The sequence below is a fragment of the Aethalodelphis obliquidens genome, unplaced genomic scaffold (genome assembly GCF_003676395.1).
Source record: "Aethalodelphis obliquidens isolate GAN/ISIS:26980383/991018 unplaced genomic scaffold, ASM367639v1 scaffold30, whole genome shotgun sequence".
NCBI classification, from domain to species: domain Eukaryota; kingdom Metazoa; phylum Chordata; class Mammalia; order Artiodactyla; family Delphinidae; genus Aethalodelphis; species Aethalodelphis obliquidens.
Genome location: NW_020837974.1, coordinates 3,854,573 through 3,881,175, shown reverse-complemented (window position 1 = coordinate 3,881,175; position 26,603 = coordinate 3,854,573). Strand labels below are relative to the sequence as shown.

The 26,603-nt window shown below is 58.3% G+C and overlaps 1 protein-coding gene across 5 annotated transcripts in view; it reads left to right on the top strand.

The window, feature by feature from the left end:
- The window catches only part of FBXL18 (F-box and leucine rich repeat protein 18), a 46,428-nt gene that overhangs the window by 5,706 nt on the left and 14,119 nt on the right, over window positions 1-26,603 (top strand). For 3 of the 5 annotated variants that reach the window (XM_027125692.1, XM_027125691.1, XM_027125694.1), the window contains exons 2-4: window positions 1,027-1,242; window positions 4,822-6,365; window positions 14,945-15,163. In XM_027125692.1, the coding sequence (XP_026981493.1) occupies window positions 1,027-1,242; window positions 4,822-6,365; window positions 14,945-15,163 (1,979 nt within the window). Of the gene's footprint in view, window positions 1-1,026; window positions 1,243-3,993; window positions 4,635-4,821; window positions 6,366-14,944; window positions 15,164-15,680; window positions 18,052-26,603 lie in introns of those variants that run through there. The other 2 variants (XM_027125693.1, XM_027125695.1) reach the window with 2 other exon arrangements.

Genomic DNA, 26,603 nt, shown 5'->3' with positions numbered 1-26,603 from the left:
TTCAGTAGTTGTGGCTCGCGGGCTCTAGAGCGCAGGCTCAGTAGCTGTGGTGCACGGACTTAGTTGCTCCGTGGTATGTGAAATCTTCCCGGACCAGGGCTCGAACCCGTGTCCCCTGCACTGGCAGGCAGATTCTCAACCATTGCGCCACCAGGGAAGCCCCCAACGTGGATTTCTAACCAGGAAGTCTGATAAGTGGAGAGAAGTTGTGCCGTTCCTATTGTTTGTTACGAATCTTGAGATTTAAAAATGTCATTGGTCTGGTAGGTGCTGTTTCTTATTTATTAGGGCCTCATAGTTTCATTTTCTCATTTGCATCCAGCGCTGTCCTGAAGAGCTGATACACGTATCATACACATAATGGTAACTCATTACCCATCAGAGCAACCCTGGAGGTGAAGGCACCGTTGTTATTGGTGAAGACCAATTATCATTGTTTCTTGATGGAATTCACCAGCCCAAGGATGTTTTAATACAGCCTGCCATTAGGGGCAGAGCAGGTGGGGGCAGAATAGCAGCTTTTACAAATGGACAGCCTCGCCGATGGTCATGAGTTGAGTTGGAAACCTGCCAGACTTGTCTGGAGACCTTCAGTAGGAAAAATCTCTCTTAAATTTCAAATCTGTTACTTTTTTTTTTGTGGTACGCGGGCCTCTCACTGTTGTGGCCTCTCCCGTTGTGGAGCACAGGCTCCGGACACGCAGGCTCAGCGGCCATGGCTCACGGGCCCAGCCGCTCCGCGGCATGTGGGATCCTCCTGGGCTGGGGCACGAACCCGTGTCCCCTGCATCGGCAGGCGGACTCTCAACCACTGTGCCACCAGGGAAGCCTTCAAATCTGTCACTTTTGAAGAGCGATCCTGGTGTGCAGATTGAAAGGGGCTTTCGGAGAATGTTGGGGACTCTTTAATCTGCAGTTAAGGTTTTTGGTAACAGCCTCTTCTTCCCCATGGACTGTGGTGAAGGCTTCCCTTGCCTGAGGGCCACCCTGGGGGATCCCGTGGAATTTGATGCCCCTTGTTTTCAGGACGCAGCCAGCGCCGGCGATGTGCCCCCTGCAGCAGCCGCGGTGGCAGATGGTGCCCACCTCCTGGGCTTCTCGGACGAGATCCTCCTGCACATCCTGAGCCACGTCCCCAGCATAGACTTGATCCTGAACGTCCGGCGCACCTGCCGGAAGCTCGCAGCACTGTGCCTGGACAAGAGCCTCACCCACACGGTGCTGCTGCAGAAGGACTATGAGGTGAGGGGCTTGGGGGTGGCGCTTGGCATGCTGGGGGCAGAGATGGGGAACAACCGAGGTGCCCGACTGAGGCCCCGCACAGCCTGGCAGTGGTGGGGCGCTTGCAGGGATGATACGGCAAAAGCCAGGGGCCCAAAAGTGCAGGTAGTGTGCCATCTGGGCCAGAGCACAGGTAGAGCAGGCGCTCTTCTGGAAGGGTCTTGGGCCTTGGCACTGGGCCAGGAGGGAGACTGACTTCCTGGTAGGTACCCAGGAGTGGACATGCGGGCCCACTGTCAGTGTTGGGCTTTCCTGTGGAGTTAAGCACAGTTGGAGGCACCACCTCTCCCCACCAGCGGCATCCGAGAGTTCTGGTTGCTCTGCATCCTCGCCAACACTTGGTGGTGTCAGTCTCTTCAGTTTAGCCACTGTGATGTGTGGGAGGTGGTACCTCATTGTAGTTTTAACTTGTATTCTCTGGTGGAGGATGCTGTCGATTATGCTTTCTTCAGGTGCGTGGGCCATTTGTATATCTTCTCAGAAGTGTCTGTGCAAGGCTTTTGCCCATTCATTATTGTCTATCTTTTTCTTAGTGAGTTTTGTGAGTTCCATATATATTCTGGTACAAGTCCTTTGTGGGGTGTGTTGTGAATATTTTCTCTTATAGTCTGTGGCTTGCCGTTTCATTTTGATTAATAGTGTCTTTTGAAGAGCGTAAGTTTTTAATTTTGGTGAGGTCCAATTTATTGAATTTTTGAGTTCATGCTTTTTGTATTCCGTTGAAGAAATCTTTGTGAAACCTGAGGTCATGAAGATTTTCTCCTATGTTGTCTTCTTTCTTCTTTTTAACTTTTTAGAAAGTTTTAATTTATTTTTTTGGCTGTGTTGGGTCTTTGTTGCTGCACGCGGGCTTTTCGCTAGTTGCGGCGAGCAGGGGCTACTCTTCATTGTGGTGCACAGGCTTCTCTTGTTGTGGAGCAGTGGCTCTAGGCGCGTGGGCTTCAGTAGTTGTGGCACGTAGGCTAATAGTTGTGGCTTGCGGGCTTAGTTGCTCCGCGGCATGTGGGATCTTCCCAGACCAGGGCTCAAACCCGTGTCCTCTGCACTGGCAGGTGGATTCCTAACCACTGCGCCACCAGGGAAGCCCCTCTATCTATTTTTTTAATAGGGTAGTTTCTTTGCTATTGAGTTGTATGAGTTCTCTGTATATTTCGGATATTAACCCCTTATCAGATATATGATTTGCAGTATCTTTTCCCATTTAATAGGCTGCCTTTCATTTTGTTGCTGGTTCCCTCTGCTGTGCAGAAACTGCTCAGGTGATGCAGTTCCTCTTGTTTCTTTTTGCTTCTATTGTTTTTGGTGTCAGATTTCAAAAAATCATCACTAGGACTGATGGCAAGGAGCTTATTACTACTTATATTTTCTTCTAGGAGCTTTATGGTTCCTGGTCTTACGTTCAAGTGTTTAATCCATTTTAGGTTAATTTTGGTGTATGGTATAGATAGTGGTCCAGTTTCATTCTTTTGCCTGTGGCTGTCCAGTATTCCCAGCACCCTTCTATGTTGTCTTATAGAAGTTTATAGGTTTAGCTCTTATGGCAGGTCTGTGATCCTTTTGTGTTCATCTCCACATATGCCGTGAGATCAGGGTGAGGCTCACTGTTCTGCACACAGCTATTCACGCCTTCCACCACTACTTACTGAAAAGATTATCCTGTCCTCGCCGAATTGCCTGCAACCTGGAAAATCAGTTGATGACCTATTTTAAAGATAAACAGAGGCCTTGTCCTTAACTCAAATTTTAGGGGACTTGGAGGGGCTCCTACTGCTGTTGCTGGCTGGGCAGTGATGCCTTTGAAACCCAGAATGAGGTCCCTTAGAGCTCAGTCTCTTTCTGTGAGAGCACTGTGCTCCCTGATGGAGAGCTGAACTTACTCCCCAAAGCGCTGAGGTCAGGCTTCCTGCCCACGAGGGTTCTTTACTGTAGAGGAAGGGCAGGTGCACAGTCTGTCTGGAGCGTTTAGAATGTGTGTCCCTCGTCTGCACAGTTCTGTGTGTGTGCATTTGCTGTAGAGAAGTGATCATGTGCACAAGCCTTATGTACATGGATGCTGTGTTGTCTGAAGGCCTTGGTGGCCACTGGGCCCCCGACTGGACATACTGTGGCTCCCTAGGCCGTCCAGGCCAGGTTTTTGAGGAACATTTAATGATATGAAAGTGCATGTGACGTAAAGGAAAGTGACAGCGAAAGAACGCTTCCAGGGCGTGATTCCACTATGTGATTTCAAAAAACCCCACCTAACATAAAACTTCCCATCCTAACCACTTTTTTTTTTTTTTTTTTTTTTTTGGATACGTTAGGTCTTCGTTGCTGTGTGCAGGCTTCTCATTGCAGTGGCTTCTCTTGTTGCGGAGCACAGGCTATAGGTGCGCAGGCTTCAGTAGTTGTGGCACGTGGGCTCAGTAGTTGTGGCGCACGGGCTTAGTTGCTCCATGGCATGTGGGATCTTCTCGGACCAGGGCTCTAACCTGTGTCCTCTGCACTGTCAGGCGGATTCCTAACCACTGCACCACCAGGGAAGTCCTCTAACCACTTTTTTTTTTGTTGTTTTTTGTTGTACGCGGGCCTGTTACTGTTGTGGCCTCTCCGGTTGCGGAGCACAGGCTCCGGACACGCAGGCTCAGCGGCCATGGCTCACGGGCCCAGCCGCTCCGCGGCATGTGGGATCTTCCCGGACGGGGGCACGAACCCGTGTCCCCTGCATCGGCAGGTGGACTCTCAACCACTGCGCCACCAGGGAAGCCCCCCTAACCACTTTTAAGTGTACCATTTCGTTAGCCCTAAGTACATTCACAGTGTTACGCAACCATCATCACTCTTTCCGAAACTTTCTCATCGCCTTAAACAGAAACTCTGGAGCTATTAAGCAATAGCTCCCATGTCCCCTTTGCCCAGGCCTCTGGTAACCTCTGTTCTACTTTCTCTTCCTGGTTTTGCCTGTTCTGGATCTTTCATATAAGTGATCATACAACATGTGATCTTTATGACTGGCTTCTTTGGGCATCATGTCCTCAAGGTTCACTCATGCTGTAGCAGCGTCAGGATCTCATTCCTCTCCATGCCGAGTAGAATTCCACTGCATGGATGGACCCCATTGCCTTTACCTGTTCATCCGTTGATGGACGGCTGGGTTGTTGCCGCCTTCCGGTTGTTGTGAACGGTTCTCCGTGGACATGGGTGTGCAGGAGCCTGAGTCCCCACTTTCAGTCCCCTTGGGTGTACACCTGGCTGTGGAACTGTGGGTCACGTGGTAACTCTGTTTGGCTTTCGGAGGAGCCACCAGACTTTTCCACAGGGGCTGCCCCATTTTCCGTTCCCGCCTGGCTGAGGCTCCTGACTGTTGGTGGAAGGTAAGCATGCGGCGGGGGGGCGAGGCGCCAGCCCTGCCCTCATTGCCCCTCCTCAGCTGGAGCGGGGCCTCTGCCGCGCCCCCCGTGGCTCCCTGACTGTCACGGTGGAGAGCGCGGTCTGGGGGGCGAGGGTGGAGGAGACGCCGGTGCCTGCAGCCCCTCTCTCCCCCCCTCCGCCCACCCACAGGCCAGCGAGGACAAGGTGAAGCAGCTGGTGACGGAGATCGGCTGGGAGATCCAGCAGCTCAGCATGGCCGGCTGCTACTGGCTGTCGGGCAGCACGGTGGAGCACGTGGCCCGCTGCCGCGGCCTGGTGAAGGTGAACCTCTCGGGCTGCCACCTGACCTCCCTGCGCCTCTCCAAGGTTCTGTCGGCCCTGCAGCGCCTGCGCTCCCTGGCCATTGACGTGAGCCCCGGCTTCGACGCCAGCCAGCTGAGCGGTGAGTGCAAGGCCACGCTGAGCCGTGTGCGGGAGCTCAAGCAGACGCTGTACACGCCCTCGTACGGCGTGGTGCCCTGCTGTACCAGCCTCGAGAAACTGCTGCTGTACTTCGAGATCCTGGACCGCACGCGCGAGGGCGCCGTGCTCTCGGGCCAGCTCATGGTGGGCCAGAGCAACGTGCCGCGCTATCAGCACCTGCGCGTCTTCTACGCCCGCCTGGCCCCCGGCTACATCAACCAGGAGGTGGTGCGCCTTTACCTGGCTGTGCTCAGCGACCGCACGCCCGAGAACCTGCACGCCTTCCTCATCTCCGTGCCCGGCAGCTTTGCTGAGAGCGGGGCCACCAAGAACCTCCTGGAGTCCATGGCCCGCAACGTGGCGCTGGACGCGCTGCAGCTGCCCAAGTCCTGGCTCAACGGCTCGGCCCTCCTCCAGCACATGAAGTTCAGCAGCCCCTTCTACTTCAGCTTCAGCCGCTGTGCCCTGTCCGGCGGCCACCTGATCCGGCGCGTCATCGACGGCGGCAGGGACCTCCGGAGCCTGGCTGGCCTGAACCTCAGCGGCTGTGCGCACTGCCTGGCGCCCGACTCCCTGCTGCGCAAGGCAGAGGACGACATCGATAGTGGCATCCTGGAGACGCTGGTGGCAGCCTGTGGCAACCTGCGACACCTCAACCTCTCGGCTGCCCACCACCACAGCCCCGAGGGCCCCGGCCGGCACCTGTGCCAGCTGCTGGCACGGCTCTGCCACCTGCGCTCCCTGTCGCTGCCCGTCTGCGCCGTCGCTGACTCGGCGCCGCGGGCCGACCGCGCGCCCGTCCAGCCTGCCACGCACGCTGTGCCCCGCGGCTTCGGCAAGAAGGTCCGCATCGGCGTGCCGTCCGGCCCCGACCCTTTCTCCGGGCAGGCGGGCCCCCTGCCGTCCTCTGTGTTCTGGTCGCTGCTGAAGAGCGTGCCCTTCCTGGACCGCCTCGAGCTGATTGGGTCCAACTTCTCGTCTGCCATGCCGCGCAATGAGCCCGCCATCCGCAACTCGCTCCCCCCCTGCGGCCGGGCACAGAGCGTGGGGGACTCGGAGGTGGCCGCCATCGGCCAGCTGGCCTTCCTGAGGCACCTGACGCTGGCCCAGCTGCCCAGCATCCTGACAGGCTCCGGGCTGGTCAGCATCGGCGTCCAGTGCCAGCAGCTCCAGTCCCTGTCCCTGGCCCACCTGGGCACGATGGGCAAGGTGGCCTACACTTCGGCCCTCGCGGACATGCTGAAGCACTGCAAGCGGCTGAAGGACTTCAGGTGAGGGCACCCGGCCCCGCCGTGCCTCTGCCGGCCCTGTGGGGAGGCCTGAGGGGCGCACGGCCTTCTGCTCGGCAGGCGTTGGCGTACCCGCGGCGCACCTGCCAAGGCGAGCGGGGCGCAGGCCTGTCCTTCAGGGGCTGAGGGTCTTGGGGGGTGCTGACAAGGGACCGTGCGCAGTGGGGGGGCCCGGGGGGCGCGGGGGCTCGGGAAGCGGCGGTTGGCGGCGCCCAGGGAGGGTGTGCAGGAGGCGGTGCCGCCCGAGCCTGGCACGTCGTCCTCGTTGCCTGGCTCTAGGACGCTGCTGCGTACGTGATCTTATTAGTCCTCGTGCCCGTCCCACGAGGTGGACGCTGTTCTTGCCAGATAATGGAGCTGGTAAGTGGGGGGCCGGGAGTGGAGCCTAGCTTTGCGACTCTTGAAGGATGAGTCGGGGTTAGCCAGGAGATGCAGGCGCAAGGCTTTCTGGGAAAGAAGGCAGCGTGTGTAGAAGCCGCAGAGGCTTACAGACAAGCAGCGCGCTCCGAAGCCAGATGATCCTGCTCGGGGGCACGGGGGCGTCAGGTGAGGCGAAGGTGCTGAAGGACTTCGGCCCGCAGAGGGAGGGGTCAGGTTCCAGCTTGGAGACGTCCCTCTGGCCTCCCACCTGGACTGGAGGGGCCAGGCGGGGGAGGGGAGATAGAGAGGCGGGCTCCGAAGGGGGCCGCACACTGTTGAGATGTGGCGGTGCCCGGAGCAGGACGGCCGGGCTGACCTGAGGGGCTGCCCCAGGAGAGTGCGGGGTGGTGGGACCCACGGACCTCCGCAGGGCTTCCCCCACCCAGGCAGTTGTTGGAGGGCCACTGGCGATTTCCTGGGCCCCGAAGCGGAATGATCCCCGGCGACTCGTGCTGTAGAGTGAAGGCTGTTCTCGTGAGGGCCCAGCATTTAGACGGCCAGCCTTTGTTAACCTGAGCCGGATTTGAAAATGTCTACAGATCTGATCTTGAAAAACTGCAGTTTCCTAAACGTCGTGGTGGCCTCAGGCCTCAGCTCTGCGAGGGCTTCGGGTGGGGTAGGGAGTGGCCGCTGGGCTTGGTCTCCATGAGGCTGGAGCTGGTGGGGCAGCCGGGTGAGGGCGGCATCGGGGCACGGGGATGCGCGCGTGTCGTCATCGCCGCACCAGTGAGCACTCGCTGTGTGTCTTCGCTGCGGGCCGGACACCAGGCTGGGGGCTCTGTGGCGCTGTCTGGCTTGATCTCCTCACTAGGCCCTTCGTCGTTCCTGCTTCATGGAGAGGCAGCGGACGCCTGAGGGAGGAGCTGAGGTCCGCCCGGGTCATCGAAGTCCAGTGCTCGACCTGGGCCCCCGAGCCACACAAAATGGAGACAAGCGTGTCCTTTTCGGACCTCCACTCTCCCCGTAGAAGGCAGGAAATGAACCGGATTTGAGGTGGAGCTTTGCTGCCCCGGCCCTGGAGCCTCCCAGAGCTTCTCTGCCAGGCTGCCTGCCACCCCCAGGGCAACACACGCTGTGGGCCCCCCGCCCAGTCCCTGCCAGCGTGAGGGCTGCGGCCTGGGGTCCAAGCCTGGCCTCCCACGTGACTTGGCCCCCTCCTGCCCTGTGGGGCGGGGCGCCACCTGTGAGTGAGTGGGGAGGGGCCCTGGCCACAGCCCCTGCCCCTCGCCCTTCACAGGGTGAGCCTGGCTGCCATCTCAGACGATGCTGCCCCTCTTGCCCAGATCGCTCTCAGCTCCCTCCCTTTTCACTGGTTCATCTCCATCCAGTGCCTCCTCCCACCTTGTGCCCTCCTGTGCCTTCACTGTCACATCAGTGGCCTTTCCAGAAGGACTGTTGTGAAGTGAGTGGTCAGTGGGTCATGCGTAACTTGAAGCTGCAGGTGGACCACAAAATACATCCAACAAACGAAAAACCACCAGGTCTGCTGTCCTGTTACCCTGTTGGATTCTCGTGATCAGGAATTGAATGTCCCTTAGTTCGGGGAGCCTGAGGGAGCATTTGAGTTCTAATTTAACTAAACTCAGAGCCAGAGTATTTCTGGACCTGTCATTTTTGTCCTCAGTGTTTTGGCTTTCTTGCTACCCTCTTAAACCTGGCGCCTTTTCTAACCACGCTGTGGTCAAACCACGTGCTCGTTATTGAGGAGTGTTTGATCAATAGAGAAATCAGTGAAAGTAAAATAAACTCATACATTCACGTAGTTTAAAAAGTCACGGGGCTTCCCTGGTGGTCCAGTGGTTAAGACTCCACGCTTCCACTGCAGGGGGTGCAGGTTCAATCCCTGGTTGAGGAACTAAGATCCCATGTGCCTGCGCGATGCAGCCAAAAAAATAAAAATAAGATAAAATAAAAAGTCACAGTGCTTCAAGGCAGGTAATGAAAACTGGCCTTCTCTCTCCAACGTCCTTTCTGCCTCATGTCCACAGTGTCATATTTTAAAATTAATTAATTAATTAATTTTGGCTGCGTTGGGTCTCATTGCTGTGCACAGGCTTTCTTTTTAGTTGCGGCGAGCGGGGGCTACTCTTTGTCGCGGTGTGCGGGCTTCTCATTGCGGTGGCTTCTCTTGTTGCGGAGCACGGGCTCTAAGCGCGCAGGCTTCAGTAGTTGTGGCACGCGGGCTCAGTAGTTGTGGCTCGCGGGCTCTAGAGCGCAAGCTCAGTAGTTGTGACACATGGGCTTAGTTGCTCCACAGCATGTGAGATCTTCCCGGACCAGGGCTCAAACCCGTGTCCCCTGCATTGGCAGGTGGATTCTTAACCACTGCGCCACCAGGGAAGTCCCACAGTGTCATAGCAAATGTCTGCTGCCTGCATGGCCACCTGGAGACGGCAGGTGCTCCCAGCTCACCCGGGCTGCTGGATTCCCTGCACGAGGCCTGTGCTTGGCCCCTTCAGGGCTGCTCTGCCTGGAGGAGTGAGGAGTGGGCGTGGCGTCCAAGCTGGTCCCATGTCCCTGCATCTCCTCGTCCAGGAGATAGACCCTAGCCTTGGGTGGAGGCAGGCAGGACCCACGGCAGGGGCCTCAGAGTCAGAAGACCTGGGTGGACCTTGGGCTGTCTGTGCCCAGGTCCCTGTTCGGTAAAGTGGGGCTGTTCAGACCAAAGGGATTCATCCTTATAAGACACTTAGAACAGGACTTGGCACTTATAATACACGTTATGGTTCTTCATCCATTCAGCAAATACATGAGCATCTCTTATGCCAGGCACTGTTCCAGGCACCCAGGACACTGAACAGAACAAAGATCCTTGTCCTCGGGGAGCTTACGTTCTAGTGGGGAAAACAGACCAATAGTCAACGTAAAGGAAGCGTACGGTATGTTAGACGGTAACAGACGCCGGGGAGGAGAAGCAGAGCAGGGCGAGGGATGCCTGGGCGCAGGGGTGGCATTTGGGGTACATTTCATGAAGGAGGTGAGCTCTGAGCAGAGAACCCAGGGAGGTGAGTTAGAAAGCAGAACCTGGGGGAAGAGTGCTCCGGGCCAGGCAGGTAGGGTCACATCAGCCGGAACGGTATCCACGACCCACAGGGTGACTTACGTTTACATGAACTAAAATGAGATGAAACCAAGCATCGAGTTCCTTGGTGGCATCAGCCGTGTCTCAGGTGCTTAGTAACCACGTGTGCTGGTGGCCACTGTGCTGGACAGAGCACATACAGACACTCCCCTCTGCCCAGAAGGTTCTGTTGGACAGAGCTGAGAGCGCAGGGCCCGAGATGGGTGTGCCAGGGTCTCAGGAGCCAGAACGGAAGCAGGGCAGGTCTCGCTGCTGTGCCGCAAGTGGCCTGGGGGCAGCGGCAGGGCCACCGTCAGGGGCACGTCAGACATGCAGGGAGCAGCCAGGCGAGAGCGGGGGTTGGGGCATGGCCAGAAATAGCCAGCTTCTGGCTTCACGGGGAATCTGCTGATTGATTGGGTGCATGGGATGGGTGCTGAGGCTAGGGGGGTCCAGGCGGTGCCAGGGCTTCTGGCCTGAGCCGTTGAGCTGACGTGGCTGCCATGTGGCTGAGAGAGGAAGGCAGGGGTGAGGCTGCACACATGTGGGTTGGAGAAGCCTGGATGCCCCCTGGCCCTCCCCCCAACCCCCAGAGAGGAGGACCGTCCCCCAGGTCCGCCAGCTGGCGCTTGCACTGCAGAGATCGCCCAACAGGATCTGGTCAGGAGGATGAGGACTTGGTAGGAGCTGTTGGGGAGAGGAGGTGGGGGTGGGGATGTTCTGGAAGCTGAAGGGAGAGACTGCCCTTTAGGCTGCTGCAGACTGTGGCTGCCCCCATTGGCTTGTATTTGTACGTCCGCCACGTGCTCTCCCCGTGCTTACAGGTCTTTGACGTTTTAACAACCTTGGGAGTGTCGATATTATCATCCCATTTTGCAGATGAGGAAAGTGGGGCCCAGAAGGTTAATGAACTTGCTCAGGAGACACGGCTGGTCTGTGGGCAGCTGGGAGCGGGTCCTGTTTCGTGGGGTCCCTGGATGTCAAATGGGGTAACCTGGTGTTTAGTGGTCACCAAGTGACTTCCGGGGCCTCGGACGTGATCCCCGTGGCCCAGACCTTCCCCCGGGGCAGGGCCGTGTGAGCAGTGTGGGTTTTGTGGGCCGACCTGAGGACCTGACCGCCTCTCATAATGGGCTTTCTGTGCGCGCGGCTGCTGAGCCCACACCTCATCGGAGCTGGGTACTGCCTGTTCGGAACAAACACCAGTTTCTAGAACTTGGCCAAATGGCCCCGTTCCTCTGGATTCCTGCCTTCTGTGGCAAGCGGAGCCCGGGGGGATGGAGGGAAAGGAGCAGATGGTGCCTGCCTGTCACACCGCTCCCAGGGCGGCCTCCCAGACAGCTTCCGCACTTCCCTGGTTGGCCTCCGCCGTCCCCACCAGCGAGGTCTGTGAGCTGCAGCTCTTTGCCAGCTGGGGCCAGGGCCGCTCCTGCTGGAACACGTCGTCCCGCTGGGGCCTCACAGGCTCTGGATTTGTGGTGTACCTCGCCAGCGGGAGGATGCCAAGCTGGGCAGAGCAGGGCACCTGATGAAGCCCTGCCTGGTGGAGAGGGGAAGGGAGAACGTCACCCTGAGTCACCCTGGGCTGCCCCTGACCTTGGAACTGGGGCGGCGTCTGGGCGTAAGCGAGAGGGCTTCTTGGAGCCAGGCCCTGGAGGCTATGCCAGGGCAACCCTCCAGGCCTGGGCGCTGCTCGGAGGGGGGCCTGAGAGGTGGGCAGGCAGATGAGGGGCGGCCCGAGCGCCGGTCTGTGCCCACAGAGCCTCTCGGAGAGCAAGCGTCGGAGGCCAGACCCTTTGAGGTCGGAAGCCTGAGGCCCGCCCCCCAGGGCGAAGCCAGTCACAGAGGCGCCCCTCTTCCTCTGCCCTGAGCAAAGACACTGCCCGTCCCTTGAGTCAGGTTAGCTCTGCCAGCCCACTGCCCGGAGGAGCGGGGCACGGTGTGGATGTGCCAGCCTCGCCCGCCCCACGAGGCCTGCCCGCCCTGAGCACCCGTGATGGGGGCTTCCTTCAGGGGGAGGAATCTGGAGTGGCTGGCAGGCCGAAAAAAAGGTTCAAAAGCGTGTAGTACTCAGCTCCCTCTCTCTCTCCCCTCTGTCTGCTTGAGATCCCCAGCAGGTAGCGCAGACCCGCATCGCCACCTAGTGACCGAGGTGCCGCAGGCCTGTCCTTCCCGCCGCCCGCGGTCCAGCTTCCTCACTGCTGCAGGGACGACTCGCGGGTCAGGGCTTTTCTCCCCCCTCCAGTTTTCGCACTTTCAGGTCTGCACAGTGTGCTTACCTTAGGATCTTTTAAAAAGATAGAACCAAATAATATGTTCAGACATTTTCTTAAGAGACATAAGCTTCTCGGAACATTCACACCCATGGGCGAGATGCACTTGCTTACTCTCTGGGCCCAGGGGGTTCGGGGGCTCGGGTCCGGGTCCGTGGCCCACAGCTCTGAGAGGCCCGGCTCGCAGCTCCCTCACTTCTTCCCGGTTTCTTTAGGGATGAAATTCATTCAGTGGCGTCCAGCGGGTGAGGCATCGCTGAGCACTGCAGCCCTTGGGGAGCCCTTTCCCTGGTGTTTGTGCCTGAGCAGCCCTGCCCGGGGGCTTCCTTCCTGCTGCACCCGGAACCCTCGACGGGGTGAGGCTTTTCAGAATCATACCCCAGAGAGACCTGCGTTCCCCCGACAGTTTTAGGAGCTTGCTAGAACTTCTGCTTACGTGTAATTAAAATAAAAACGCAGTCTCGCTGCTGCATTTCAGTGACTGGTGGCTCCCGTACCGGATGGCTCCGAACAGACGTGCCGTCACCACAGACTTGATTTTTTTTTTAATTAATAGTAATCTTTTATTTATTTATATATTTTTATATTTATTTTTGGCTGTGTTGGGTCTTCGTTTCTGTGCGAGGGCTTTCTCTAGTTGTGGCAAGTGGGGGCCACTCTTCATCGCGGTGCGCGGGCCTCTTCACTATCGCGGCCTCTCTTGTTGCAGAGCACAGGCTCCAGACGCGCAGGCTCAGTAGTTGTGGCTCACGGGCCTAGTTGCCCCGTGGCATGTGGGATCCTCCCAGACCAGGGCTCGAACCTGTGTCCCCTGCGTTAGCAGGCAGATTCTCAACCACTGCGCCACCAGGGAAGCCCCGCAGACTTGATTTTAAAGCCCCTCACCCGTCCTGTGACTTGTCAGCGTCCCCAGGTGTCAGGGCTGTGGAGGCTGTGTCCGAGGCTCACGTGGCTCTCGTTTGGGCCTGTGGACGGCCCCTCACCCTCGTCCAGGTCAGCCTCACCCGGGACGTCACTGCGTCCAGAGCGCTTGGGCTCTCCTTCCGCCTGGGGGGGGCGGTGGTGGTGGTGACTCTGTCCCCACTGCAGGCCCACCGCCTCTCGGGGATGGGGGAGGGCCGTTCCACTCACCCCAGAAGCTTCTCTCCTTTGATGATGAGATTCTACAGCTGCAGACGAGCCTCTCAGGGGCATCCCAGGAAGTCACCCACTCGGCCTCGTCAGTTTACGGGGAGAGACAGGCCTCTCGGGGTTCCCTGTGGGTCTCGCATGGAGATGGGGGTCTTGCCAGCTGCCCCGGCCCACCTGGAGGGCCAGTGGCTGTCCCGTGGGCAGAGCTGAGGCTCAGAGAGACCCACAGTCCCGGGCAAGACGCCGTGTTTGTGCAGTGCCTGGGCCTTGGGGGTGGCCAGCCTCAGGGGACAGTGTCACCCCGACCTGAGGCACTGTTTCCATAGCTCGGGCACAGCCTGGCAGAGCGCTGTCCTCCCGGGCCGGCCGGCTTGCTCGGAGGGCTGAGGCCCCACGTGGCTGGCACGATGTCCATCAGAGGCCTTTGTGGCTCATTGAGAGAGAGCCTTGCTGGGTGCCCAGTGGCCACCCTTTGAAGCGTCCTCCTTTTCAGCCATCGGGTTCAGACGTAGCCCCTGAACTGCAGTTTCCTGCACACGTGCCCAGATCTCCATCATCCGTGAAGCCCTTCTCCTGCCCGCTGCAGTGCCCGTGTGCCTTCTGCCTGCTTTGGGTGGAAATCTCTGCCTGGCCTCTCCCGCTCGTGCCGCCCGCCTTGAAGCGGCTCTGGCCGGGTAACCGGGACTCCGCGCAGCAGTCAGAATGGTTTTAGAAGCGTCAAGTGAGGCACGTGCCTGTCTGAGAAGGACCGAGGTGCCGCTGAGTGCCCTAAAATGAGGACGGTTCCCCAGTCTGGTGCTGATCTCCAGGGATAGCCCTTGTTAATAGGTTTTCTTGTGTTTTCTTGTGGGAGGATTTTGGGTAAACAGGATCCACTTTGACCTCTGTCCATGGGGCCGTCTTGGTCTTTCTGTGTGATTTATTGCGAAACGATCTCCGTGCTCTGTTCATGCTCCAGCTTCCTCTCCCTGGCTTCTGTGCTAGTGTTCTGGGGCTGCCCTGACAAATGACCACCAACCGGGTGGCTTAAAACAACAGACAGTCACCCTCTCATAGTTAAGAGGTCAGAAGTCCCCGGTCAAGGTGTCGGCAGGATGGTTCCTTCTGGAAGCTCTGGGTCGGGGCCTGTTCCAGGCCTGTCCCCTAGCTTCCGGCGGCTGCTGGCAGTGCGAGGTATTCCTTGGCTTGTGGACGTGTCACTCCAGCCCCGAGCTCCCTGCGTGTTCCTGTGTTGCTGTGCCGTCACAATGCGACTAAGGAACCGGTCACTGGACCCACCCCAGTCCCACGTGACTTCATCTTAGTCTGCAAAGACCCTGCTTCCAAATAAGGCCATGTGTGCAGGTACCAAGGATTAGGAATGCAACAGATCTTTTGGGGGACACGATTCAGTTGCCACGCGCTCTTCTGGGTCTGTAGGCGCACCGAGCAGTCAGAGCGGCGAACGAAGCAACTTGGCTGGGTCTGTGGGCATCTGGTTGCGTCGGGCCTGCAGGGTCTCCCCCCAGATCAGGATCACCAAGGGAGACCCCAGGGGTCTGAGTCCTCACCCGGCACCCCTGGGGGCTGTGGTGTGGATGGGCCTGGGGGCAGCCAGTCTGGGCCCTGGACCAGGAGCCCTGCTCAGCGTGCGTCCATCTCCGCGATCTCACGCTGTCCGTCCTCTCTCCCTGCAGGCTGGAGCAGCCCTACTTCAGCGCCAACGCCCAGTTCTTCCAGGCGCTGAGCCAGTGCTCTGCGTTGCAGCGCCTGTGCCTGGTGTCCCGCAGTGGCACCCTACAGCCCGAGGCCGTGCTGGCCTTCATGGCGCGCTGTCTGCACGTGGTCGTGTGCCACCTGTTCACCGGCGAGTCGCTCAGCACCTGCCGGAGCCTGCAGCAGTCCCTCCTCCGCAGGTGAGTGCGCGTCGCGGGGGCTCGGGCGCTGTTCCTCCCTAGGCTTCCCTGGGGGCCAGAGGTTGTTTCTCAGAGTTACAAAGTGCTGGGCGGTGATGCAGTGAGCCCCCTGGCCTTTTCTCTGCCCCGGGCTCAGCGTTCTGCGTAGTGGGAGCCCCTCTCCCTCGCGCGTGACAGGACCCTCTTCCCCATCCAGCCCCTCACGTGTTCCCCTGGCACAGCTGTCAGAGGCGGGAATGTGCGTGGTGCTCACCTGCAGCCCTTAGCATCCCGTCCGCTTCCCCATCTCGTCCTTGTTCTGTGCGGGAGTCGCTTCAGAGCCCTCGCCATGCCTGGTCTCCTCGGCCTTCTAGGCTGTGACGGGCGCAGCCTTTCCCTGGCTTTCGTGACCTCGACACTTGGAGGGCACTGGCCAGGTGTCCGCGTTTCTGTTGAAAACAGCGCGTTCATCCTGCGCCTCTGATTCCAACCCTGCATCACAGGGCTCATCACACTTTGCCCCCCTCTTTCCTCGCAGCCTCTCCCTTCAGCAGCAGACGGCCTGGCTCTCCATTCCCTGAGCTGTGTTTGCTGATTTGTCCCGTCCCCCCGGTGTGCGCGTGGGGCAGCTGCTCTGCTCCTGGGGGGTGGCACCTGGGTCGCCCCATCAAACACCGTCTTCGAATGACCTGGGGCCGGCCTCTTCTCGTCTCCCTCAGCCTGGCCATGTTCCTGTCTCTCACTGCCTCGGACTCCACTTTGCGTTCACCCCACATCCTGCGTGGCTTGCTTCCTTGTTTTTCTGGTGTTCGAAGCCTTACTGAAGTCGGAGGGGCAGAGCTCTTGTGAGGGCCACCCCTCAGCCTCCTCCTGTCCCCACCCCCCCGCATTGTCCCCACCCCCCCGTACCCAGAGACAAATGTTCCCGGTTCTCAGTTACCCTTCCTATGTTTCTTTTGTAGGATTAGCAGGTACACAAATGTTTTCCCGATCCCCTTTCTTTTACTCAGTTTGCTTTTTCATTTAATAATGTATCTTGGAAATCGCTCATTCTCAGTTCATCCAGCTGTTGCTCATTCTTTTTACAGCCCTGCGTTAAAAAGAAATCCTGGTAAAGTACGCATAACAAAATTTACCATTTTAACTGTTTTGGTTTTTTTCCATTTTAAGTGTTTTCACCATTCCAAACTGAAACTCTGTCCCCATTAAACATTAACCCCCCCCCTCCCCCAGCCCCTGGCGCCCACCCTTCTACTTCCTGTCTCTACTCCAGGGACCTCCTATAAGTATAACCATATAGCATTCGTCCTTTGCGTTTGGCTTTTTCTGTGTTGCTTTGACATTTGAGAGACTTAAAAGATAGACATAAAGGATCATCATATATTGATTAAAATAAAGCCACTTTGGCTCCCTGAACCTCCAGTATGAGTTTACTTTTTAAATTTTAGAAGTCCATCCAAGTATCCATGAGAAGCACAGTTTTGTTTCCCTGTGTCCCAGCGTCCCTGAATGTGTAATGTTGCATCTGGGTGTGCAGCCTGTGTTGTCCACCCAGCATTGTTTTGAGATCTGCCATGTGTGGCTCCCGTGGAGCTAGTGTGTTCCTGCTAAGTGCTGTGTGTGGCAGCCCCCCACGCGGATTCATCATGCCGTGTGTCTGTTCTGTTGAGGGAGATCCTGGTGGTTTCCACCGTTTCTCTGCTCTAGTGAATATCCTCGTGCGGGCTTTCCTGGGTGCCGCTGCGCAGGTCCCTAGAAGCGGCACTGTAGGGTGTGTTCGGGAGATTGCCCAGTTGCTTGCTCTCCAGGACGGTTCTCCTAAGCCCGGCTTCCCTGTGGGCGTGAGTGTTCTTGGCCCACGTCCTTGCTCATGCGAGACACTGCCAGACTCTCCCGGGGCTACCGGGTGAGCGTGTCCTCCTGCCGTGTGAGCTTGTGTCGCGTCTGTTTCCAAGGAGCTTCGCTTGATGTGCTAATTGCCCGGTATCGTCTCCTCGTTTGTGACCATCTCTTCACATCCCTTGGGGACTCTACTGTGGGGTTCCTTTCGGGAGGGGGTGGGGGACTTGGGACCAGCGAGCCTGTGCTGCGGCCGCCTGTGCTGGCGCCTGTCGTGGGCCCCTGGCCTCGAGTCCTGAGGCTGCTTCTGTCCTCCCGGCTTTCCCTGCCCACTGTGTTCACTGTTGATTCAGGTTACAGCTGTGGGTTTAACGCCATCCTGCACTGGCGCCCGTATACCCTAAGCTTCCTCTTAAATCTGCCACCTCTCCTGTGCCTTGGTCTGAGAACCTAGGCAGCAAAGCCTCTTGGTTTGTGTGCAAAATACAGCTCCGTGGGCTTTGAGTGATGGCTATGGGGAATCTCCCTGGCGACTGCCAGACGTGAACTTGACTGCTGCGTGTGCAGAAGGTTCAAAGACTTCCTGTAAATGCAGGTCCCGCTGGGTGTTAACTGAGCGAGTTGCCAGATACCTTTGGTCAAGTGAGTATTTACTGTCTGTCCAGCAGGAGGTGGTGACTTGGCTTTGCCTGAGATCTGTAGGGAAGCAGTTCAGTGAGGTGGTGTCCGCAGGGTCCACTCGGGCGGGCTCCGCCACGTTCTGTGACTTCTCTCACCTGTGTGCCTCTGCAGTGCTCTGGAGCTTCTCCTGGCCCAAGGCGGCCTCTGTGAGGGCCGCTGATGTCAAGTGCAGAGACCCTTGGGATTTCTGAGCCTTCCAACTCACACTGGAGAAGTCGGGGAGGGGGTGGAACTTATGTCTCCGAATAATTGACTGCAGTTCCCTGATATCAGGTCACTTACCTCTGTCTTAGGTTGACCTCAGATGGCTCATCTGGAGTCAACCGTAGTGAGGGCTGATGGCCGTGCGCCCGCTGGCCAGCTCTGCTGACGTCCTTTGAGATGCCAAGGTCTATTTTTCTTTTTTTTTTTTTTTGCTGTATGCGGGCCTCTCACTGCTGTGGCCTCTCCCGCTGCGGAGCACAGGCTCCAGACGCGCAGGCCCAGCGGCCATGGCTCACGGGCCCAGCCGCTCCGCGGCATGTGGGATCCTCCCGGACCGGGGCACGAACCCGCGTCCCCTGCATCGGCAGGCGGACTCCCAACCACTGCGCCACCAGGGAAGCCCATGGTCTATTTTTCTTAATAAGAGGAGATGGTATTTTTTGAAGACCTTTTAATACACATAATCTGCAGTTTACTATTTTAGACGTTTCAAGGTGTGCAGATCAGTGGCGTCGAGCACGTTCACGACGGGACCTCCATTCCGCCTTGCTTCTGTGAACCGAGGCAAATTTGACTGAGTTTCCCGTGTCTCTGCGCTTTGTTTGCATTGAGGGGCAGCAGTTGCTCGAGTGGTTGTGGGGATTAAAAGGCAGAGGGTTTAAAGCAATTTTCCCTCCTTCCGGGGCAGCGCTCCCCGCCCTTTGCCCTCCATCGGGGCCTTTGTGGAAGGCGTGTGGCCTTGCCTCTGCTGCTCCCCGCAAACCAGGCCCCGCGTTCCCCTAGTGGGTGGGTCCTGGAGTTTGATGGTTGGTCCAGCTAGCACTTATCTAAGTGCCCAGGATTGGAGTGCAGGCCTGGAGCGGCGCTTCCTGGGGGGGATGTGAGCTGAGCAGGTCGCTAGGGGCGTGAAGCGCTTAGAGCCTCTGGAGCGGAAATCCGCCCATGTCAGCGGTGCCCCTGGCGGAGCGCTGAGGGTGGCCGCCTCATTGAGGCACGGCCTAGAGCGTCGCAGCCTTCCTCTCCCAGCTTTCCATGTCCCTCGGGTGGCGGGACATGACCACGAGGAGGCCCAGCTGGTCACAGAGTTACAGAACTGCCCTCGCCAGGGGGTCTCCGGAGGCACAGGGCTCCGGCCACCCTGCCGGACAGTCCTCGTGGTGGCCCCCTGTCCTTGTGGTTTGCTGTTGAGTGTCCCAGGAGGAATCCTAGTTGAGGCTTTCCCCTCCCTGGTGTTTATAGTATCTCTAAAAATTCAGGGACTTCCCTGGTGGTCCAGTGGCTGAGACTCTGCGCTCCCAATGTAGGGGGCCCGGGTTTGATCCCTGGTCGGGGAGCTGGATCCCACATGCCGCAACTAGGAGTTCGCATGCCGCAACTAACTAAATAAATATTAAAAAAAAATTCAGACTCTACGCCTCAAGCTGTTTTCAAGTGCGAATCCCCTTGGCTCCACCGGCCGGCATGGCCAGCACACCCAGACTGGGGTTATCGAATGGCTTTGTGCTCTGATTGTTTTGAGTTAACGCTGCATCATGGGTGTCTTTCGTGTCATTCAATAAAGCTGCACATAGTTATTTGTTATGCCGTTTGCTGTCCGTTACAGGACGTCGTGGTGATTCTGGTCTGGCCGACACGGCTAACTCTGTGTACTCTTGACTCTCCTTCACTTCGGCCTGGGTTTTCCCGGCTGGGGAACCTGGGGAAGGGGCCCGCTCACCGCTCACCGTCGTGTATCCACCCCTCGGTGTCCCCGTTTTCGCGATTGAGCTGATGCTAAATTTAGCTGGTGGGCTAAACGGGATACAGGCTGTGCGGCGCCCAGGCACGTGGACTCTGGGACAGACGGTAGCTGTTTGGAAGACAGGGTGCCGGGCAGGTGGTGTGGCCGCTCCACCCAGCGCTCTCTCCCTCCTGCTCTCTGCCCACTGGGCTGGCGATGGGTGTGTGAGGAGGGGAGCCTGCTTTTCTCGGGCGTGGCGATCGTGACGTCATTGTTGCTCTGCCTGCCTCTGCCCTTGAAGCGGCCGGGAGGAACATTGGTCCTCTTCACCCTCGCAGACCTGCAGTAGGTCACATTCACGGGGGCTCCTCTCCTGGGAGCTGACACCACCCTGCTGGATGAGTTCTGCTCCAGGGGCTCCGAGACCCGTGTAGGATTCGGTCACTCCTCAGCCTTGAGGGGTGACTTCCTGCAGTGGGGGGACCAGCTTTGGGCATTGCTGGTTTTCCCACTGTGTGTACACGCAGGAGCCTTCTGCAAAGTGGAGGACATCTGAGGTCACCAGGCAGTTCAGAAGAGCTGCGCTTGTGATGGAGAGGGTGGGAGCATCCCTCATGGGCGCTGTTGGCTGATGGAGCTGCTCTGTCGTTCTGACCCTCAGAATCCATCTCAGCACAGGGCTCCAGGCCAGTGATCGGACTTGGCACTAGGTGTGGGTCGCTGCCCTGGGAGTCTTGTGCTCACTCTTGGTTCTGCTCGCGAGGTCCCTGTCTGCCAGCCTCTTCCTGCCGGCAGCCTGCTCCGCCACGCCAGTGCAGTGCACCCACGCCAGTGCAGCCTCTCACTGGGCTGGGAGCTCCCTCCTCTGGCCTCTCAGACAGCACACACCTGCCCCTTTCCTAGGGCGCATAGCACTCTCCCCCCAAAATTATTGCGTTCTTTGCATCTCCTGTTAGATAATGAGTTTTTTGAGGGCCAGCGTGCAATAGCTCTTTTTTCCTTCTGGGTGCTCGGTGCACGGTATTCGAGACCAGGCCTGAGGCTGGCGTTGGTTAAGTGAACTTCCTGGGCGGAAGCTGTGCCAGCCCCTCTGTCCCCTGTGTCCCAGCCCTGGCACAGGCCTGGGCCGTGGCGCGTACCCGCTGAGTGTCTGGTGCTGGCTGAGGTGCTGGGAGCCCTGTGTGTGCTGGAGCGTGGCCCCCTTTGTGGGCTCCTCCAGCCAACATTCTTCCAGCTCCTGCTTTGGGCCCTGTCCTGGATGCCAGGGGCCATGCTAGTGCCTCTTCACCAGTGCTCCCTTGGTGCCGGTACTGTGTACTGTCTCTGTTGTTCTCACCTCCAAAAGCCCTTTGAGCTACACGCCCTAAGCCGCAGCATTCAGGTGGGGAAACTGAGGCTCCAAGAGGCCGGTGATGGTGCAGCAGGACCCCAGCACTGGAAGGACAGCGTTTGTGTCCCCTTCAGGCCTTTGCTGCGGCGCAGTGGGGTCCCAGCTGCTTTTCTGCGAGGCGCCCAGCAGGTGGTGCCGTGGCTCACCGTAACCGGCCTGCCTGGCGCTTCCGGTGCTTCACAGCAGGCCCGCATTCCACCCCGGGGGCGCATGAAAAGGAGAGGCTGGAGTTGTCACTTTTTCTTTCTTTTTTAAAAAATAAATTTATTTATTTATTTATTTTTGGCTGCGTTGGATCTTTGTTGCTGCACGCAGGCTTTCTCTAGTTGTGGCGAGCGGGGGCTACTCTTTGTTGCGGTGCGTGGGCTTCTCATTGCGGTGGCTTCTCTTGTTGCGGAGCACAGGCTCTAGGCACGCAGGCTTCAGTAGTTGTGGCGCACGGGCTTAGCTGCTTCGTGGCATGTGGGATCTTCCCGGACCAGGGCTCGAACCCGTGTCCCCTGCATTGGCAGGAGGATTCTTAACCACTGCGCTACCAGGGAAGCCCCTGTTGTCACTTTTTCTGATGCGTTTCTTTCTTCTCACCCTTTTCCCTGCCTCAAGCTCAGAGGATTATTGAGGCACCTGCCTGCTCACCTGTGTGACATTGGGAGGCCCCCCTGTTCCCTGTGACTCAGCCAGCGGGGCTGGTGTTGTGTCTGCAGTCCCGTCCCTAGGAAGGCGTTGCCTCTCCCCGGGTCAGCACTTGTTCCGGTTCCCATGCCTGCCCCGCGTGGAGATGCGTCTCAGCCGGTGGTCGTCGGCAGGTTCTTCTTGTTGTCGTGTCCTCTGTGGGTTTGGCACCGAGACCTGCAGCTCTGGGTCCCTGCACCGCCAGGACCTCTGGGGTGGCGGTGGCCTCGGATGGGCTGCCTAGGTTCCTCCCTCGTGAGGTGAGTTCATGGCAGGCCCACGTGGGAGGTGCTGTGTGTACAGCGGCATCCTGTCAGCGTTCGTTCTCTTGTTTTATCTTCTGGATCTTGGCTTTGCTCTTTCAAGTTTGAAACGTGAGCCTCTGGACCTTTCTCGAACGTCCGGTGGCAGGCGGCCTCCGCGAGGCTTTGGAGTGGCTGCCTTCTGCATCTGCCCTCACCTCGGGCCCTTCCGGTGGCCCCAGCGCCAGGCGGGACTTCGTTTGGACCCGTGCCGCTGAGAGCAGCGATGCCTTGTGGCTGCTCCGGGGAGCAGCTCTCCTGCCGGCCTCCCTCCCCGCTCCTGCCCTGGGAACGCCCTGAGTTCACTGGATTCCCATTGGGCTCCCCCGACCACCTGGCCTCGGGGACACCCTGTCCAGTGAGCAGAGCCAGCCTCTCTGTTTCACTTCCTGTCTCTCCTAGAAACCCTGAGTCACCCTTCCTGGCCAAGTCAGTACCGCCTGACCCACCGAGGGGCCCTGTGGCCCGTCGCGGGGGTGCCCTGGGCGTCTCCGTGCTGTGCACCCAGCCACGCCTCTGCTGTCCACTTTCTCCCAGACATGCAGTGGGTGGGGCGCCCTTCCCAGGGATTTCAGAGCTTTCTTGATTTCCTTTGACTCTCACATTCCTGAAAGTTCCCTTTGAGGCCTCGTGAACTCTGGCCTGGGTGAGGGCGGTGTCCTCACTTGCTTCTCTTTTGGTAGTACGCGGGGTGACACGTGGCATCCCGCTGAGGTCTGACCACCCCTCCCCCCCGCCCGCACCCTCAGATCCCATGACGTGCTCACCTCCTGGCCTCGTTGCTCTGTGACTTTGAACTCGTCACTTCCCTCTCTGAGCCCAGTGTCCTGTCTGTAAACCAGCAGCCATTGTCCCTGCTTCCCGGCGCCGCTGTTTCCTGGTGGTGGCTCGCTGCCGACTGTGTGTGCCCGCCTTGGTGGCGTTGCTCAGGATCCCCTACGATTGCCTGGTGGCGGTGCCTTCTCCCCCCTTGACAAAAGAGGCAGCCCAGCTCTGTGAGGTTTGGGGGCGTCCTGGTCATCCCGTCTCGAGGGTAAATGGCCCAGCAGGTGTTGGAGGCCAGTGTGGCCGTTCTGCCACCCTCTGCCACCTCCTGTAATAACCCACGGTGCCCGGTCCGAGGGGCAGAGGCGCTTACTTCAAGGAAGCAGGATGGTGGGGCGGAAAAGGCTCTCACCCTGACGTGTCCCTGTCTGAGCCGAGCCATCCGGGGTGAGGACGCGTTGGTTCTGAAGCGGGCTGAGCACTTTCCCACAAGGCAGGGCCTTCCCGGGCCGCGCCCTCGGGGGTCTCGTCCGCTCCAGGCCACATGTGTTGACTGGCTGCAGCCCCCTTTCTCAGGAGCGTCGGGAGGACCCCGACCCTGGGGCGGGAGCGGGCTTGGTCCTCCGTCCCCCTGGGCCCAGCATCCCACTGGACGGGGTCACGTCTCTGGAGCCCATGTGGAAATTCCTCCCCTCCCCCTGGACTGCGAGGAATGTAGGCCCACGAGGCCAAGAGGCAGCAGCCCAGGCCTGAGGAGACACAGTCAGCTGTGCTGCTGATGGGCGCCTGGGCTCCAGGGCCTCCCGCCCAGATGCAGTGCTTCCCGCCCCTCAGTGCTTCCCGCCCCTCTGTGTTTGTGTTCTGTACGCGAGTGTAGAACCAGGGAAGTTTACAGATACAGGGATACATTGTTTAAGTCTGGGGCACACTGGGAGCTTCAGAGTTGAAAGTGGATTCTAAAATACAGAGTTAGCGTGCTGTTCCGCCACCGTAATTGCATTAAAGGGGCAGTGGGACCCCATCTTGGATCCTCAGCTCACTGCCGCGCGGGACAGGTCTCTGGGGTCCGTTTGTCCTTCCTACCTGGAATGGTGATCTGGGAGTGTCACGAAAAATACCAGGCCAGCAGGGTTTCGCTGCTGCAGGCTCAACTGGGGGAATCCTTGGCCTTGACGCAGAGCTCGCTGGCTGGCGAGTTCTGGCTCCATTTGTGGTGGACACCCAAGAGGCTGGTCTGGGAGCTGGCAGGGCTCGGGCCGCGTGCCGTGGGCCCCAGCGCAGCAGCCAGCGGGCCACGTCAGGGGCGCGCCTGCAGCCCCGGCGACTGATCAGTATGGGAGATGTTCACTGCTTAGCATCTCCTGTGGCCAGGGCTGTCCAGGCCACCGAGGAGGGGGCGAGGGCGGTGGCTGCACCTGCTGCCGGGCACGCGGCCTCTTCCCACCGCCGAGTAGTTCCCTAGAACAGGAGTTCTTTCGTTGTCACTGGAGCCCCTCATTTTCCAGGTGAGGTCTCTGGGGCCGGAATCACCGTGGCTCTGAGCAGGGAGCTGGGGCCGGGCCCGAGGCTTGGGTCTGCGGTCAGGCTCCAGCCTCCTGCTGCTGTTCACACCGCAACAGCACGGAACGTCCCTGGGGACCTACTGGTCGCCAGGCCGTGCTTCGCACTCCTGGGTCCCTCCCTCGAGGACGACGTAGGGTGGCTGTTTTTTCTGTGACGAGAAACGCAGCTGTGTTCTGTCGTCCTGTCTCTGCTGTGGTAACACACCTCCCTTTTCTTAGGGGTCTCTTGGAGGATTGATTCCAGCGAAGGCCTGGGGACAGTGATGCCTGGTGTTCCTGGCTTTGGGCTGTGGAAGACTGGCATGAGTCCCCAGCTGGCGGCACCAGCCCCGTGGGAGGTGAGGGCGGACGACGTGCGGCGCCAGGTCACCAGGGTGGTTGTAAGCGTTGGGCATCTCTCCATTTCTCTGAAGGCAGATTCTGTTCCTTCCTTTTAAATTTTTTATTGTGGTAAAACATTTATAAGATAATAGTTATCATTTTAGCCATTTGTAAGTATACAGTTCAGTGCCATTAAATGCTGTGGTGTACCTATCACCACAGTCTATACCCAAAACCTTTTTATCGTCCCGAACAGCAACTCCATATGCATTAAACAATACCCCCCTTCTCCTCTTTCCCCCAACTCCTGCCAAGCACCGTTCTGCTCTCTGTCTGTGACCTTGACCCCTGTAGGTACCTCACAGAAGCAGAATCCTACAGTATTTGTCCATGATGTCTGCTTTATTCCACTTAGCATGATGGCCTCGAGGTTCGTCCATGTTGGAGCAGGTGTCAGAATCCCTTCCTTTTAAGGCCGAGTGAGATTCCAGCCTGTGGATAGGTCATATTTTGTTTGTCCTTTTGTCTGTTGACACTTACTGTGGTTTTCAACTCATATTTTTTGTGAATGAAGTTGAATATCTTTGCGTGTTTTAAAAAATCATTTACAGAAAATGACGAACTAGGAGAACCATCTGCAGGTCCTGTCACTGCCAGAGGTCGGATTGTCCTGGCCTCCTGCCTGCCCAGCAGTAGCACCGTTCAAACCAGGTGGGGGTCTGAGGGCACAGGACAGGGGTTGCAGGTGTTAACTGAGAGAAAGCACCCAGCCTCCCCCGTGAGAAAACCAGGAACTAAATTACAGCGAACAACTCTGTTTCTGGAGAGTTCAAAAGCAGGCAGTGGTCCACTCTGGTAGGGGTCGAGGAGGTGACTGCCAGGGGGGCCCAGGGCTTCTGGGGCGTGGCTGCTGGTCCCATGGGGCTGCACTGCCCGGGGTGCACTTCGGTATAACGTTTTCCACCCCCTCAGGCAAAGCCTGCTTGTGTTAGTGGAGGGAAGAGACCAGCCCGTGGCCCAAGGTAGGTGGGCCACCTCTGTGGATTGGAACGCACACCCCTGGCCCAACGAAGCTCCCGCCTTTAGGCTTCGGTCCTATGGACGGGCTCATCCGCGGGGTTTGCGTAGAGCTCTTCACGGCAGTGCTGTTCGATTTAGCAGAAGACTGAAAACAACCCAAGTGTCCATCGGTAGGAGACTGGGAAATAATTATGATGCCTCCAGCTGATGGAATGAATGCAGCTGATAAAAGAACAGGAAGCACTTGGGGTCACCAAAGGGAATCTTTCGAAGTGTGTCTCAAACAAAAGCAGGGGCGTGATCTGTTTCTCTGCTGGCACGTGCGTAAAGGGTTTCTGGAAGGCTGCGAGAAATCTGTGTTGTCGTTCCTGGGGAGAGGCCCTCCCTGACAGCGTCTTGGGGGGGGGGAGGAGCCCTGGGGACATCCCAAACCTGCTCCTCTGTCTTCTGTTTTGCCCTGGCCTTTGTCCTTCAGGCCTTTCTGGTGACAGAGCCTCACACTGGAGTTACCGGCTCCAGGGGTCAGACCCTCGGATTTACAATCCTGTCCCACATGGGACCTGGGGGCCGCATGACAGCTGACACCGAGGGTCTCTCCCACCCCCTTCCTCTGCGCGAGGGCAGATTCCAGGCTGCTCCGAGGCGCCCTGTGGGTCCCAGCAAGTTTGGTGGGGAGCTGAGAAGGGCGCACCCCACACACCTGCCCAGAGCATCATCTGAGTTCTGTGAACCTTTGATGGATGTTTTATTCTTGGCTACCGCCCACCTCTGTGCTTTTTTTTTTTTTTTTTTTTTTTTTTTTTGGTACGCAGGCCTCTCACTGTTGTGGCCTCTCCCGTTGCGGAGCGCAGGCTCAGCGGCCATGGCTCACGGGCCCAGCCGCTCCGCGGCATGTGGGATCTTCCCAGACCGGGGCACGAACCCGTGTCCCCTGCATCGACAGGCGGACCCTCAACCACTGCGCCACCAGGGAAGCCCCTCTGTG